The sequence below is a fragment of the Procambarus clarkii genome, chromosome 45, assembly GCF_040958095.1.
Source record: "Procambarus clarkii isolate CNS0578487 chromosome 45, FALCON_Pclarkii_2.0, whole genome shotgun sequence".
NCBI lineage: Eukaryota > Metazoa > Arthropoda > Malacostraca > Decapoda > Cambaridae > Procambarus > Procambarus clarkii.
Window position 1 is genome coordinate 11,096,443 of NC_091194.1, and position 18,569 is coordinate 11,115,011.

At 40.3% G+C, this 18,569-nt stretch overlaps 1 protein-coding gene across 1 annotated transcript; it reads left to right on the forward strand.

The window, feature by feature from the left end:
* Positions 1-3,304: 3,304 nt before the first annotated feature.
* LOC123770020 (uncharacterized) lies at positions 3,305-15,577 on the forward strand. The gene is made up of 4 exons (XM_045761583.2): positions 3,305-3,835; positions 4,697-4,808; positions 13,077-13,224; positions 13,370-15,577. The coding sequence occupies exons 1-4, from the start codon at positions 3,794-3,796 to the stop codon at positions 13,737-13,739; spliced, it is 672 nt and encodes a 223-aa protein (XP_045617539.2). The 5' UTR covers positions 3,305-3,793; the 3' UTR covers positions 13,740-15,577.
* Positions 15,578-18,569: the final 2,992 nt, after the last annotated feature.

The window sequence follows — 18,569 nt, forward strand, 5'->3', positions numbered from 1 at the left end:
ACCACCCACAGGATGGGTATGGGGTCCACCACCACCCACGGGATGAGTATGGGGCCCACCACCACCCACAGGATGGGTATGGGGTCCACCACCACCCACAGGATGGGTATGGGGTCCATAACCGCCCACGGGATGGGTATGGGGTCCACCACCACCCACGGGATGAGTATGGGGTCCACCACCACCCACAGGATGGGTATGGGGTCCACCACCACCCACGGGGTGAGTATGGGGCCCACCACCACCCACAGGATGGGTATGGGGTCCACCACCACCCACAGGATGGGTATGGGGTCCACCACCACCCACGGGATGAGTATGGGGTCCATAACCACCCACGGGATGGGTATGGGGTCCACCACCACCCACAGGATGGGTATGGGGCCCACCACCACCCACAGGATGGGTATGGGGCCCACCACCACCCACAGGATGGGTATGGGGTCCACCACCACCCACAGGATGGGTATGGGGTCCATAACCGCCCACGGGATGGGTATGGGGTCCACCACCACCCACAGGATGGGTATGGGGTCCACCACCACCCACAGGATGGGTATGGGGTCCACCACCACCCACAGGATGAGTATGGGGTCCACCACCACCCACAGGATGAGTATGGGGTCCACCACCACCCACAGGATGGGTATGGGGTCCACCACCACCCACAGGATGGGTATGGGTATAATAAAATAAACTAATCTAAAACATCTATGGCTCATTGAATAATATAAGCAGACTCCTAGATGTTGTTGTTATAGATTCAGCTACTCGGAACAAGTTCCAAGTAGCACGGGCTATGGTGAGCCCGTAGTGGACTAACCTGGCACAGGAGCGGTGCTGGACTCCTAGATGTTGTCCTAAACGAAAATGATTGTAACTGGAGATATATGGTGAGTGGGGTACCGCATGGGACAGCTTAAGGTCAATCTTTGTTTTGTCTTATACACCGAAGTCATAGATAAGAATATTACAAACCGCATTTGTAGATGACATTAAAATTTATGGTAAAGTTGGAAGTTAAAACAATATTGAGGCCTTACAAAGAGATCTACATGAACTCCACAAATTGTCGGACTACTGGTAAATGCTTTTTAATATTGAAAAATGCAAGACCTTGCATGTGGGGGCTCACTGTACGTCTCAACTGCCGAATCAACAACACAGTAGATTGATAAAGACAAGGGGCCAGATTCACGAAAGTACTTACGCAAGCACTTACGAACGTGTACATCTTTCCCCAATCTTTGACGGCTTTGGTTACATTTATTAAACAGTTTACAAGCAAGAAAACTTCCCATTCAGCTGTTGTTATTGTTATAAACAGCCTCCTGGTGCTTCGGAGCCCATAAACTGTTTAATAATTGTAAACAAAGCCGCCAAAGATTGAGAAAAGATGTACAGGTTCGTAAGTGCTTGCGTAAGTGCTTTCGTGAATCTGGCCCAAGAACCTTGGGGCCAGAATCCACCAATCTCTGAAAGTTTCACAACAAGCGGGAGCGGCAGTAACAGAGGCAACCAAACCTTAAGAATAGTCAAGCGAACATTTGACTTCAAGGAATAAAACGTACTTAATTAACTGAATAAATCTCCGGTGCTCTCCCACTTGGATTATTGTATTCAAGCATGGAGCCAGACTCACGAAGCAGTTACGCAAGCACTTACGAATCTGTACATCTTTTCTCAATCCTTGGCGGCTTTGTTTACAATTATTAAACAGTTATTGAGCTCCGAAGCCCCAGGAGGCTGTTTATAAAAAATAACAACAGTTGATTGGGAATTTTTCATGCTTGTAAACTGTTTAATAAATGTAATCAAAGCCGTCAAAGATTGAGGAAAGATGTACACGTTCGTAAGTGCTTGCGTAACTGCTTCGTGAATCCATGTCCCCATCTTTAGAAAGACTTGTGTGCTTAGAAGAAAGTTCAATACCGGGCGACAAAAATCAGAACTGAGTTGACTAGCTCTCATACCAGGGACGGTCAAGGGCCACTGGGTTAACAACACTACAAACCAGACATGACAGGGCCAATTTTATTGAAACTTAAAATGCTGAACATTTTGTAGGATACTGATCCAGACAACTTAAAAAGGTCAGATGTAACACAAACAAGGAGTAAAAGTTTCAAGCTCAACAAGCCACAAATGTACAATAGAAAATAGACGACATTTTACTCATAGGGTAGGAACCACCTACCCGCCGAACCCGTATTTGCCAAAACGATGCTGCAATTCAAGAAAATCATAAGGACAAATATCCTTACTTACTTTTGACAAGCCGCCGGCTTCCCGTCCTCATCGAGACCACTAGACTGTGATCTCTCAATATATGGAACTATATTCTGAAGGGGGAAGAAGTAGCCTAATCTACTCTATCCTTACGGAATGCTTTCTATAATCTCAATAAACTTGCTTGAACAACATTCATGTATTTTATAATTATTTAGTGACATAATGTCACTAAATAATGTCTTATTACGTAGTCTTATTTGTGTCTTATTACGTAGATCTTTATGATACTATCACTCTGAAAAAGGATCTCAGAATTAAGTCACTTGTATAGTCTATTCTTGTGTTATGTTTCCTTCCGGTGCCAAACTGTCGTAATGTGACGTGTTACAAAGGGCTTTGTAATTATCTTATTTTAGTTGCTTATATGTTGTATTATTCCTATTAGAATTATCTTTATTATGGATATTACATTTATTATGGATATTATTATTATTATTACTTACACGCCATTGGAGTTACTTGTTTTTTGCAGGGATATTCCTGCGCGGGCCCTAAATTTCTGGCTGGCTCCACAAGTGTTACTAGTTTCTTGTTTATGTCTTACTTAGGCGGAGTACGAGTATTTATGACTCGTATGTTCAATGCAATAGGATTATGTCCCATCATGTGCTTAACAACTTCTGCTCTGTGGAATCTGAGTTGAAATCTTATTGGTTTTGTAACTGTGCAATGTGTTGGATAATGTTCTAGTTGTCTGTCTGTCATTTCCCCCACAGTGCTGACCTTTCCTCTCATCTTCTAGAACCTGAAAGCCTATTTCCTATGCACATTGGGTATCGAAGCCTCATGCGATGTGTGTGGTTTGGAAGCTAGAACTACATTTGTTTTGCACAGTTAGTTCCCTGTAGCAATGCGGGATGTTATAATTTTCTTATTATTAGTAGTAGTATTAATATTATAATACAGGAGAGCGGCCCAGGTAGCTGACAATGGGTTGTGTAACTACAGCGCCGTGACGTCATCCGGGCCTTGGGGAGGGGGGGGGGAAACACGAGGCGATAAGATGTAACTTCCGGACTGGGATTAGTCCACACCAAGCTGCCGAGCACTGAACTGTACAGCCATTCCGTCAGGCCAAGTTCTCTAATTATTACTTCCCCTAACTGATCTTAGAGACTAGAGAAGAAGTGGTGTGTCGCTGTGGCTGCTTCCGGTATATAGGGAACTGGTAGCGCTTGGAGAGAGGCTATGTCAACACATTGGTATAATTTAGAGTTTGGCTACTAAGTGTGACACGTGGAGATGTGTGTCATACTATCATTCCTTCGGAGGCCATGACTAATCTTGCTGCTACAGTGATTAGATATGAAATGCACGAAATCATTTCAGAGGGAAGATACCAATCAGTAGAATTCAGTCTGACGTTAGGACTGAACCATCAGGACACACACACAGTGCTCTAGCTAGTCGCAGGACACCCCCCAGGACCCCCTGGTGCTTCACAGGGTGACGCTACGACACCAGGTGAAGGATACCTCCAGGACTAGGGAGGATAAGGATCATGGTCACTGAACCAAGCTCGGCAGCCGTCAACAACAAAGACGTAAGTACGGATTAAGTAAAGCCTTTCTGGAATTCATTTGTTTAAAACTTCAACACTGCTGGGAATGGTATATACACTGAGTGAAACATCTTGCTTCTCAGTATACACACTGCAACTTAACTATTCTTGAATTCTGTTTGGTATTTAGATTTTAAGGAATATTGCGACCTTAATGTTCCTATCAGTCGATAGGCATTAAGGTAAGAGATAGATACCTTGTGCACGCACGCGCGTACGCACGCACGCAAGGCCTGGTATATGTTCTTGTACACAGTATACCCCGGCCTGGTATATGCTGCGTCTGCTCTACACACTCGTAGCATTGATGGTGACTGCTGAATTCATGGGTTCCAGCTGTCGTTAACAAGCTGATCATGGTACACCCTGGCCAACTTGCACCACAGATGTCAACAAAAAGTACTCACCTCATAGGCTCCTGAGAGCAGACTTACTGTCGTATATATAATAAAGACCTCGTAGATAAGATTCTCATTAAGACACACATTTAGTGAGTTCATGGTGGCTTAATTTGTATTCTATATTCACCAAAGCACCTGTTGATAGTTTAGATTTCCATTATTACTCTACTTTATCACCGTACTGGAGCGTTGCGTCACTAGTGTTACATCAACATTGTATATTTGCGTCACTGTTGTGTATAATTGCATCACTATACCGTGTCGTTGCGTCAGCACTTGTAGCACTGGGTCACTATTATCTGCGTCACTGCACTTGTAGCGCTGAATCACTATATATTATCTACCTTTGCGTCACTGCACTTGTTACGCCGAGTCACTATTATCTATCTTTGCGTCACTTTTGTGTACCTGTGTGTGACTGTATACTGACCTTGTGTTTCAGTGGTGCGCCATCTGGAGTACAATTGTGGTGTCCGGAGCCGTCGCCCTAATTGGCTTGTCTTTCGTCGTCCGAAGCATCGGCTCCGTTGGTCTGGTACTGGTGTTCATTGGCGGTGAGTGTCTTAACCTAGTTCAGTGTTCAGAGGGATGAACTCCGAGTGTGTCTCGGAACTTGGGGGGGGGGGGGCTAAGTTAGGAGAACTGATAAGTCTCTCTGAACTTATTAGGCTGAGCTACGAGGTCTGGCCGATGAACTAACCTTACCACACTGGGTAATAGAAGTGAATTATTCAGCATATAAGATTGTTAAAAACACAGACGAGGTGGACAAAACTAAATAATTAGTATGACCATGGATAAGAAAATAAGATATAGTTGAAAACCCAGATGTAAGGAAGCACTTCATCAGGGAAAGAATAGTGAGCAAATGGAATTAACTGAAAGATGAGATACATGAACAGGGGCTGATCAACAATCGTTGTTGTTGTTGTTAGAGATTTAGCTACTCAGGACAAAGTGTCCATGTAGCACGGGTTATGGTGAGCCCGTAAGCCGATCAACAATCATACTAACGAAGCTGAAGCTTCAGGGCCTCTAATTCTGGAGAGGCCCCAGAAACGACTTTAGTCACACCGCTAACAAAGTTTCGGTCTGCATCTCAAATTTAATCAAAACGTGTGATACGGTGGTTAAAAAAAAGGGCAACCTGTGATGGAACAATCCCACAATTTGTCAATGTGACTTCGAAGCCATGATTCAAGACGTGATTGATTGTTGGCGCCGAAGGCGGCTAGTTTATTGTGCACCCCATACTCATCCTGTGAGCGGTAGCGCAAAAGCATTACAGAGTGCACAAAAGGTCTTTATCAGACCTCATCTTAGATTATTACATAAACAATTTCATCTATCCTTCACCTTATAGTTACAATGTCAGCTAGTTAGAGAAAGTGCTATTACAAGACCTACATATTTACAGTAAGTCATCATACATTAATGGTAGGTCTTATCGCTAATACATAATAGTTTGACCAATGGGGATATTACAGTCATAGGGGAGCTTCTGTTTATTATTAGTCCTCACAATACACTACTTGTTTCTGAATCTCATATGTCGTTCATCTACTGGAAGCGAAATGTGGGTACAGTGCAAGGATTTCAGGTAATTTATCCATGGTAATAAGATAGGTTGCCATATCATACAGAGTGAGCTTAGATTTATCTCTAAATGGCTCAATTTTACTACAATCCAAGATATAGTGTTCGAGTGTGTGTCCCTGTCTTTGTCCACACACTTTACACTTTACTTCATCTAGATCCCTATACAAGCCGAACTGCCAGAGATACTTGTAGCCAAGTCTTATACGAGCTGTGACAACATCTGTTAGTCTACTGACTTTGTTACTTGCCCCATACACATGTTTTACTTCACACATTTCATTGTGATGAACAATGGACCTGCTAGTTCCAGTTTGCACTGTTCTACTTTCTTCAAATTCATCCAGGAGTTCTCGTCTAATGACACTTTTAAGGGACCTATTTGATAACTCAAGATTCCGTTCAATACTGTCTTTATTTACTGCAGTCTTAGCAAGGGCGTCAACTTTGTCATGTTCCTGCATGCCAATGTGAGAAGGAATCCACAACATTTTTATATTTACCCTCTTGCTAAGTATTCTTATATATCTACGTCTAGCTTCCAAGACAAGCACGTTATTACTTGAATGCAAACTGTTTATTGCTCGTAGTGAGGATAGGGAGTCAGAAATAATTAAGCTGTCTACTTCAGTGTTGTCAATAATTTAGAGTGCTACCAGTATCGCTACCAACTCGGCTTGCATTGTGGACGCCCAGTTACTAATTCGGATATTTCTTTGAATTGTACTGCCATCGGGCTGATGAGCAATAACAGCACTTCCTGCCCTCCCTGTAGCTGTATTGAGTGATCCGTCAGTGTATATGGTCTGTGCAATGTTGTTTTCAGCTTGTATATTGTGAATGTGCTCTATGGTGCTTAATTTAGCAGCAAGCTGAGCATGAGGGTTGTTTGTGATTAGTTTCTTGGTGGGATATGCAGTGGTCAGGATGTCAAAAGGTACTATCTGCCAGGGTGGAAGGAAGTGCTGTACTCTTTCATCTGTATATACATCGTGCAGTCCCATCATTTTAATATGAGTGGCTGTTCTTTGAATCCATTTAGACTCGCTAGTTCCATTTCGTATGTGTTCTAACAGTGCAACTGACACAATGTTGTTTTTGTTATCACGCAGCAGCTTTTGTCCCGTCATAAGATTAATTTCAAATATTCTATCTCGAATGCTAAGTATATTTAATTATTTCCGCATGATGAGAACTTTGGTAGTTATAGGACAGCCAAGTATAATTCTAAGTGCTTCATTTTGCATTTTTTCCAGTCTATCAATACTTTTGCCATTTTGCAGGACCAAAGCTGGTACATGATAGTCTATCAGAGACCTTATATACGCTAAATACACCAATCTTGCTATTCTAATATTAACACCATATTTTGGGCTGTACCCCACTACAGTTCTGAGAGCCTTGAGTCTGTCTCTACAGTGTTGATGTAACTTATTGACTGCAGTTGAGGTACAAGGGACAGACACACCAAGGTATTTGAAAGAAGAGACATAGTCTATTGGTATGTTATCTAAAGTTTTCGTGGTCCACTTTTGCGGTTGCCAATTTGTCTGTTAAATACCTTAGTTTTAGCAGCGTTGATTACAAGACCAAGGCTCTCACAAGCTGTATGTATACAATTTAAGACTGTTTGCATTTCGCGGTGGGTTTTAGTATGCACAAGGATGTCATCTGTATAGCTGATAGTGATGTTTGCCGGACTAGATGGGATTGATTTTAGTAAAGCATTAATTAGAACATTAAACAAGGTAGGACTAAGTACTCCTCCTTGTGGGGTGCCTAGTTGCATTACTTTAGTTTCACTCTTGTAGCCTTGGAACAGTGCAGAGGACTTCCTGTTGGTAAGATAGCCTCGTATCCATTGTAATAAATGTCCCCCTATATCCATTCTCGCTAATTCATACATAATCACTTCCCTATTAGCAATATCTAAGGCATTTTTTAAATCAAGAAATGTTGTGTACTTGTGCCTTTTATCTCCATGATAAAGTCATCATGGTTGTGATACAGAAAAGGTTGTGATACAGTTGTGTACACTTTTACCATGTGTGAAACCATTGATATCAGGTGACATGTGCTCTTTAACTCTATACAATAATCTATTAAGCACCATTCTCTCAAAGATTTTGCACATGCAACTGGTCAGTGAGATGGGACGGAAAGCATCAGGTTGGGCAAGCTTTGGTACAGGTACCGTAAGACTGGTGGTCCATGATACAGGCAACTGCCCAGTGACATAGCTGGCATTAAACAATTCTAATAATGGGTTACCGGGTACACGATGTCTTAGAATATCATAGGTGATACCGTCCTCACCAGGAGCAGTGCTTCTGCCCCTGGAGAGGGCTGCATCCAATTCATAATCTGTATATGGAACATCACATTCATCATGTTGCTTGCTCAACATGAAATTTATGAGAGCATTTCTGTCTGTGGACTTCGCCTGCAATTTCTCCCTAGTGCTAGCTGGTAGCATTCCAAGGCTGGAAACCTGAGCCCATTTTGCAATTAACTGACTGGCTTTCTGTAGCGGGTTTGGTTGTGAAACTTGTCTACTACTTTTACCAATAATTTTGTTTATGCCCTTCCAGGCTTTGCCCAGGGGAGTATGCAGGTTAAGTCCACTAACAAAACCCTCCCATTCATTTTGTCTCAGTTCAGTCATTCTCTCCCTTGCCGCTGCAAGCGCGGCCTGAAAGTTATAACATTTAAAAGAGTTCTAAGGCTCTTATATGCTTTACCTGTCTGTCTAGCAATTGATTTAAGCTCTTTCAGTTTAGCATCATCATAGTACTGGTTGTGTCTGACCTGTTTACCAGTACTTCTTTTTGTTTGGTGTGACTCACTATTTTTGATGGCCTCATAGGTTTTATTTACGAGGTCATCATAAAACTGTTGTACATTCTCAGGCTCATAATTGTTATACCAATGTTCTATGCTGTCTGTAAAGAATTTTTCTTGCTCTTTCCTTACTGTTAGCCTGCGTCTACTCAGCTTAGTGCCAGGTAGGTCAACATTAGCCACGTGTATGTTAGCTGTTATGGCTAAATGGTCAGACATTAAGTCATCCATAATATCAGTCTCATGAGTTGTGTATGACAGGTTAAAGCCAATGCACCTATCTAGAATACCTTCATATATTTGCGTTGGTTGATTCTTACTGATAATTTGAACATCATCATATGCATCGAGAAGTGCCAACAATCTTCTCCCGTTGGTGTTTGTGAGTTGATCCCCTAATTGTTTGTGTTTAGCATTTAAATCCCCAATTAATATTGTACAATCAGTATGTGCAAAACTAGGTAGGTCAGTATACTGGAGGAGGCCAGTAGGTGCATAGGCATTCAAAACATTAAGTGTAGAGTTACCAACGTGTACCCGGATACCATGATATTGAAACCCCTCTCGTTGTTGGGCGGGGAGTGGCTCATGTGGCAGGGATTTTTTAACATACATGAGACACGTATTTTTTGATCTGGGATTATAACACTGATAACTAGGCAAATTCTGCGGGGTTTTACCTGCTCATCGACAGCACCATGCGTTTCTACGTGGAATAGTTTACCTTTATTCATAGCACACGGCGTTGATGAGGCTGGGGTGTGGGGAGCCGTGGTGGGGGAGCCCAGCTGGTGTGAGGGCTGGGACACCCCCTGCTGAGGTCTCCCCTGGGGTACTGGCCGCATGGGAGCACATGGTGGTACCCCAGGTTGGTGTAGCCTGCACTCAGTTAATATTCTCAGTGTCCTGAAGAGTGGTTATCATCGTCTTTTGGGGCATGATTTCCTTATTTTGTTCGGTTATCTGCTTGGTCAGGTTTTCCACAATTTTCCTCTGTTTTTCTACTGTATTCATAAGCTCACTAATTTTCTGTGCCTGATCCGGGCCCCCCGACCAACATGAATTGGTAGGGACTACAACTGTGTCACTCGGGCTACTAGCCGTGGCGTTGGAATGGTTGGGTAAGGCAGGAGAGTGTGACGGAGTGTCCGGTGGGGGCACAGCAGATGAGCCAGGGTGGTTACTGGCGCCCCCAGCTGGTGTACCCCGGGCAGCCCGTCTCGGCGGGAGTGAGGTACAGTCCTCATGCCAGGTGGGAACTCCCTCCACGTGACAGTTTGCACACCTCAGTTTTAGTGCACCACCCTTTTTAGCATCACACACAGACGTTGCAGGCTTTCTGGCATGTTGGTATGGAGCGCCACGTTGGTTCTGGATCGGTGTGCCACAGGTCCTACACCAACCCGTCCTCTTAAAAATAACGTCACTTTTGGCTGGTATGCGCGATATGGCTAAATTTGGACGTAATTTGAAATGAAATCGACTCACAAAAGTGACGTTCTGTTCCGTTTTCTATTTGAGTCGTCCGGCGTACGCGCAGAGGCTATAAGAGGACACTTTAAATTAACGTTTTTCATAATGTTTTGAAACTTTATGAGAATTTCCTGCCCACCTAACCCATCAGAGGACCCTTAACTTACTGTTGTTGAAAAAAAAAATCCCAAATTTATTTTCATATTTTTTTTATTTTCAAATTACGTCCAAATTCGGCCATACGGGCAAACGGCCAAAAGCGACGTTCTTTTTAAGAGGTCAGGTTGCCTACACCGCTGACCGTTCCTTTCAACATCATTATGAAAATGGTGGCACTTGTAACACCTGTGCCTGGGAGGGTTGTAAATCTTCATTGTTAGTTGCCGATCAAGACATGCTTCACTCACTTCCAGTCTATAATGCAAATACTCCCTAAATCAATGTATCCAAAACGCTTTACCTAACCTTTCCTAGATCTAACAATACTTAAACTCTCTATATAAAATTTGCCTATATCTGAAATGAAACTGTTTGGTATTACACTGTACGCTAACAAAGTAGATTCTAAATCTTGCACTGTGCATCAAGTATGTATAATTGATATGATAATTATGATATCTGTTTTTCTAGTTAGGTTTACAAGTGCTTGAAGATCTAACGTTAAGTAACAGATAATTACTCTGCATGAATTTTTAATGTATCATTGGCTATTTATGGTGCAGTCAATTCTGTTGCATTTAGCCAAATGTTTAGTCCAACACAATGATAGCGTATGTAGGCCTACAATTATTATTTATGTAGAAAAACTTAAAAAACTGCTACAGTGCAACCTATTGATAGCTGTCAGTGGAAGCCTAGTGCTCACGTGCCTGTAGGAGCCCATCCTCGGAGCAAATTCATTACCTTGAGCACCACATTGCTGTCAAACCACCTGAATAGTTATCTAGATATTTGTCAGGGTCTGAAAACATTATGGTTCCAGTAATAGTCTACTTGTAAACTGGCAAGAGTATCTTTGTCCTGAACATAGAGTATTCTCAAGTTTAACTTTATTGTATTATAAAGCAGATTTAAAATATAAAAGTGTATGCTGAAAAATGTTTTCTTTTAAGCAGCTCTTAGAATTTGGTTTTCTGTAAACAAAATTCAAGAGTGCAGTTTAATAGTTTTGAATTCCATATTTCAGATTTTGGGCAATATTGCACCATATTAATGTAACGAAGCCTAACCTAACTAAACTTTAAATACAGTAACCGTAACCTAACCTAACAATGGCTAGAGTAAATAATAGCACCAATTATGAAGGCTTTCTCATTCCATTCTGTGAGATTTCCATCCTATTTAGAAGAATCAAGTGTCAAATATTGCTGCATTGAGTAGCACTTGGTTTTTATTACTTTTATTTTATAATGGATATATAGGACACTTGTATTCCATGGAAAAAATGAAGCTGAATTTCATTAGCTAGTACACTGCACACCTTCACTGAATGTACACTGAAGCACATTCAGTTTGGTGAGGGGTGTGAGCTCACTCATTTTGTTTATAGACTGCCTGCTGGTAGCACATACTGGCTCTCCAACAGCACACGACAGTTTGTTTCTCAGCAGTGCTGGTACTGTAATTACCTAAGTGAGATGACCAGACCACACACTAGAATGTGAAGGGACGACGACGTTTCGGTCCCTCCTGAACCATTCTCAAGTCGACTTGAGAATGGTCCAGGACGGACCGAAACGTCGTCGTCCCTTCACATTCTAGTGTGTGGTCTGGTCATCATACTTTAGCCACGTTATTGTGACTCATCGCCTGCATACCTAAGTGAGAGCTACACAAGCAGTATCCTGTCTTCTCAGTACTTTGTCATATACTGTAACACCGAAACTACTGACATTTCTGGCATCTACCACCACCTCACCCAACTTGTTCCAACCACAAAAATATAACTTTCTAATGTATTTTGGCAGCTTTGTTTCCTTAGCTTGAGTCTGTGACCTTATGTTCTTGAAGTTACAGTTTTCAAGTCGTGAATCTTTACGATCTTAACACTTGGTTAGCTGTAAAATCCCTTTGTATAAGGCAGAAAGTTTAAATTCTTCCTGAATTTTGATTCTTGTGCATAAGTGAGCGTCAAGAAACATCCTCATGACTTCACTCGTTGTTTTAATGCTTTCAGCCTAGTGCTGGTGAAGTTTACAGGTTGTAGGATGTGGTAGCAAACTAGGGGATGAAATAAATATATAGAACAATTACAGGGGGGGGGGTATATATTTAACATTAATACCAATGTGCTTACCAGCAAGATTAAAAACATGTGTAAAACTCATTAATTACACATATAGACTACGGTACATATTAGTCAAGTTATTTTGTGATAAAAGCAGTTCAAATTTAACTTCAGCAGTTTGTGGTGCCTTATTTATACATTTACAGAATTTTCCAGGACTGTGTATACGTTGAACAATTTTGTAATGCTCGTTCAGTACCTAGAAATGATAAGCTGATAGCCACATGATACCATAGATCAGCCGATATGTAATTCTCTACTCTCGTACTGATAAGTTCAAAATTTCAATAACGTATAGCTGGGAGGAAATGCATACAGGCAAAGTATCTACGCAGTTATTAAAGCTTATAAAACCAGTGTGGGCTTGACAAACCAAATTTGGTGTAATGACTTGGTCAGAAATTTAATAAGGTTGATGATTTACTGGTAAAGTATCTGAAGTTTATAGCAGACCCACTAGTAAAGGTTTTGAAAACCAAGTCAGAAACAATCTTAGACTTAATACAGTATGTGGTGCACCTAAATATTAAATCTCTTTGCTAATTTCTTGTTTTCCAGGTATAATTTTGTATTAGAAATAATCCAAATTTAGAAATGGCTATAAATCTGGCAATCTTTTTTTCAGGATTCTTAACTGTGGTGGCTGTGTGTGCTGCAGTGGGCAAGTGTACTCGGCAGAAAAACAAGGATCCCCCTCAAAGCAACAATCTGGACCGTCCTCCATCATACAGAATCTCTTGGAGAAGGTCCTTCCTACGCCGCTACCGATCCCAGTAAGTGTATATAGTATGCGGTACTTACATTAGCTCTTTTGCTATATCTTTACTCATATTTTTACTTATTATCAGAAAAAAAAAAAAAAATGTTGCACATTCAGGTAACATTTTTTATTATAATTGCATTTATTATTCATTTCAGTGCATCAAATAATGAACTAACAGAACTAACACTTGTTAACAATGGAACTCAGGCCAATGAAACTACCCCGCAAGACCGTATCGCTCTCTACACTCAACCCATTCTCATCAACGCAACACAGCTCTCATCCCTGCAAACCATGTCCCACACCTCTCTAAATATGGACAACCATAATCCAACATGTCCTGAGGACATGTTTTCTCCAACTCTTACCACCATTGGTACTACACGTCACACTGTATCTCTCTCTAATCTCTTGGATCCACCTAGCTACGACGCCGCTTTGGCTAACATGGATGAACATTCGATCAGAAAGCTGAAATCAGAGATATATCTACCTTCATACAGCTCAACTGAACCTCTAAAGTGATACAGTATAAAAAAAATATTCTTCGTCTCAATTTAAAAAATTTCCTCGATTCTGTATTTTGTTTGGTTTATTTATAAGGTGTGAAAATACTTTATTAATAATTGAATAAGCAAAATTTGGAAACAGAAAAATAAAACTTATATTGTGATAGCTCTTTTTCTTCATATATCTGAATTTTAATGACCTGGAAAAGCCATTATGTAATGAGCTACATTTTATTTTCTGCAAATCTTACCAAAGATAGTTTAACATGGACATAATTGTACTTGCCCAATGACTGAATGATCAGGCTAAGGTTGTGGATCATATAGACAACACAAAGGCAACGATTGAAAAAACTTACAATAAGGTAAACTGTTTACCCGATGACTGAATACTCAGGCTAAAGTTGTATACAGTACTGGTATCGTACACAACATGAAACAATGAGTAAAAGCTCACAATAAAGTTGACTGTTTGCCCAATGATTTAATGCTTATGCTAAAGTTGTGTATTATATATACAACATGAAGGCAATGAGAGAGAAAGTACCTATGATTAGGTGGACAATAAGTTACCAATAGATTCTAGCAATTCACTTGGTAGGATAATGAGTCTACTCGTTTCCAAGTATTGAAACGTCTATCATCAACAGTTTTTTTCCTTTTAGTTTAATATTACATGGTCACAATTCTAGGTCAATAATATAAAAACCAGCATAGAATGTAATGAAATGCCTCTTTCTGGTAGAAAGGCTCTGTGAAGCTATCTCACTGAGATAGCTCCCCACTACTGAGTCGCATCAATCACTGTAGTTCTATTTGGCTTACTGGAAACAAGAGCCAGAACTTGGCTCTCCCTCATCCTTAGGTTCTGGCTTTGGTCTCCAGTGGGCCAAACAGGACTCATGTTACTGATGTGACCCAGCAGTGGTGAGCCATCTCAAGAGAAATGGCGTCAGGAAGCCACCAAGGGTGGTAGAAATAAGGTCTTTAAATTTAAGTGCTGAATCACTAAATAAGATGTGGCACTTGGCCTTGAACCAAAAAACTTATTATGCTGACTCTGTCTTAGAGTGTTATAGTACAGTATATAGAATACAGTACTGTGTGTAATGTACTGTCATACCTGGAAATGGTTGGCATCAATCTGCTGCTGTAAAACAGCAGTGCAGTCTATATTACAGTCCCAAGTACAGTATTGCATTTTATGGACTAGGTCCCCACCCCACCAAGTTTGCCCAGTCAGTGTGTAGGGACAAAGTATTTATAAGCCAATTGTTTCATGGGGAACAGATTCAAAGGAGAGTGTATACTACGTGTCTGAACTATGTAACAACTTCATTAGTTTGTGGATCACCTTTAGGTCTCAATAGTAATGCAGAGAAAACATCTACATGAAAATAACTACAGTACATGACAATACAGAAAATAATCTATGTCTGATCTATACTGTAAATTTATTCATGATAAAATGTTGATATATACTCTACCTTTTTTACACATTTAGACAATTATGTACAACTCTGGAGGGAAACCAATCCTAACAAATATACATACCATATTTTGTCATTTTCTAACCATAATTATGTACAGTGTATATAACAACATTACTACCAATGCACATATGACACATTTTGCCATCTAATTCTGAAGGAAACTTAGCGAGAACCGATTATAGCGAACTAAACAATTGTTATACGAGACTTGCAAGTCTATTTTGTATAGCAATGCAGCTACTTAATATTCATGGTTATTAATTTAAAAGGCATAAAATATGCCTTTAAATTATGGTAACAAATGTAGAACTCATTTCATATATCCCGATTGTTATTTTTTTAAATAAAAGTTACAAATATTTTTGACATTTTATTTACAAAGATGGTTTCACTCCTCCCTTTGCTATGGTTGAGTATATAGTTTACCTTAGTCGAGGGACAGGAAGGCTGCTAGGCTTATCAAGGTCCCTACTCCAAACCAACTAAAGTACTAGCCTTAGGTACTAGCAGCCCACAACTAACGCCTGAATACTTATTTACTGCTAGGTGAACAGATGCATCTGGTAAAAAGAAACAGTGTCCAAATGCTACTGTCCTGCCATGGGAATCGAACACAGGCCCTTTTAGATGTAACCCGACTGCTCTTATCACTGTAGCTAAAAATTGAGGACCCTAGGTTCAATTCCCAGACATGAGAGAGAAATGGCTGATAATGTTTTCTTTCTCCTGATGTTTCTGATCACCTAGCAGTGAATTGGTACCTCACATTCTGTAGAGTATAGGTTCCTGTCCCCAACAATGGGAATTATATGTACTATATGTATACTAGAAACAGGTAATCTCACAACAATAATTACACTACTGTACTGTACAGAAAACTTCCAGTAACCCTGAAGTTCAACATATTTACTAACTGGAATAGCTCACTCTCAGCCTTTGCTAACTGAAACAGCTCACATTCCTCCTTTACTAACTGAAACAGCTTGCTCTTACCATCTACTAACTGGAACAGCTTGCTCTTACCATCTACTAACTGGAACAGCTTGCTCTTACCATCTACTAACTGGAACAGCTTGCTCTTACCATCTACTAACTGGAACAGCTTGCTCTTACCATCTACTAACTGGAACAGCTTGCTCTTACCATCTACTAACTGGAACAGCTTGCTCTTACCATCTACTAACTGGAACAGCTTGCTCTTACCATCTACTAACTGGAACAGCTTGCTCTTACCATCTACTAACTGGAACAGCTTGCTCTTACCATCTACTAACTGGAACAGCTTGCTCTTACCATCTACTAACTGGAACAGCTTGCTCTTACCATCTACTAACTGGAACAGCTTGCTCTTACCATCTACTAACTGGAACAGCTTGCACTTACCATCTACTAACTGGAACAGCTTGCACTTACCATCTACTAACTGGAACAGTTAGTAGATGGTAAGAACAATGAAACAGAACAATGGAACTCTTACCATTTACTAACTTGCCCAGAAGGCTATGCCCGAACTTTGCCCAAAATGCTATGCGTGCTAGTGGTTTTACAAGAATGTAAAATCATCATTACTATGTACTCTCTTAACCTCAATGTATATTCTTGTATATAAATAAATAAATAAATAAATAAACTGGAACAGCTCACTCTTACCATTTACTAACTGGAACAGCTCACTCAATCTTTGAGACCAATCAAGAGGGGCATCAGCATAGGCTTTCTTTTCTGCATCTTGTGTTTGAGAAGGATTTCTTAGCAACTTGAAAACTTGATACAAGTCATGAACGTCTCATTCTTGAACTTTTTCTATTAAAAGTTCATTCATTCTTCCTGAGCAATCCAGTTTCATAAAATATATTTTGGAATGGTTGCAGCCATGATCATTTGGCAAATAGCATCGTTTGGCTCCTCATCTTGAAACCTTGCCTTGTGGAAACTTTCATCCATTACAATTTTACTCAAAGACCAAAATTTGTTATGTATCTTTGTTTCTATCTCAAGGTTATATGTCCTAGTTCCCAGATCATTGTAAAATGTGCTTCATTGACTTTCATTACATTTAATAACATATCAATAAGCTCCTCATCCTCTTGCTTAAAACTCTAAAGTCCCAGTTTCTTTGAAAAAAAGTTTGGTTTCGATATATTGAATTTAGTTATATCCATCAAGAATTGTTATTATCTGGTACTTTTATTCTTAAATAAGAAGCCGTTGTTAAATTGTTAAATTATTTAGAATTATTTTGTAAATAACATTTACTCATATAGTGGCATAAAAAGCACTTTCACTGCATTCTAGTGTAATTTCATAGACATTTGTTACTACAAATATGTCCAGTGAAACCCAAGTCAATTCATATTTCTAAGTCATACATAGGTTCTGTGGCTACTTCTATACTGTGGGAATGCATTTCATTCTAGCATGAATACACAGTATAGTACAGGGGGGACTAGCATTTACATTTTCCATCTCTCCATCACTACATATAAAACTCCTAAATTATTTAGCATTAACTAAATAACTATCATCTGTGTGTGCCAGGAGCACTTTCTCCAATAACCCATTTAACATGTATGAACAATGAAAGCGCTTCAATTTTGTTGTTATATTAGATGTCTAGCTTACTGCAAATACAGTTTCAAAGTACAGCTGGCTTCATTCTTGACTCGCAATCAGGGATTTCAGGCTCAATTCTCAGGCAGGACAGAAATAGTTCAGCACATTTCCTTTCACCTAATACTTCTGTTCATCTAGCAATAAATAGGAACCCTGAGTTAAGCAACTGTTGTGGGGCTAATTCCTGGCGAGGGTCAGTTGTTTGACCTAGCGGGGACCTTAATACAAGCCTAAAGTTAAAGCTTCTTTTCCAGACAAGACAAATTATCATTAAACTGAACAGTATATCAATCACCACACATTTACTCTATAGCTGAATTATTTAAATAAATACATGTACTGTATATTATATGGCCTCAATTATTTTTTGTTTATTTATACAGTATATACAAGAATTCTTACATTCTTGTACAGCCACTTGTATGCATAGCGTTTCGGGCAAGTCCTTAATCCTAATTCCCTGGAATACGACCCATGCGAAGAATTGTTTTTACAACCAAGTACGCATTTTACTGTTGAGTTAAACAGAGGCTACAGTTAAGGATTTGCGCCCAGTAAATCCTCCCCGGCCAGGATACGAACCCAGGACAAAGCGCTCGCAGGATGCCAGGCGAGCGTCTTACCACTACGCCACGGAGACTGCCGAGATTTATTTATACTCAAAATGTTCTTGTGACTTCATTGCTTAGTGTCACCTCTTTGTATAAATGCTGTACAACTTTGAAATTGATAAGTAATAG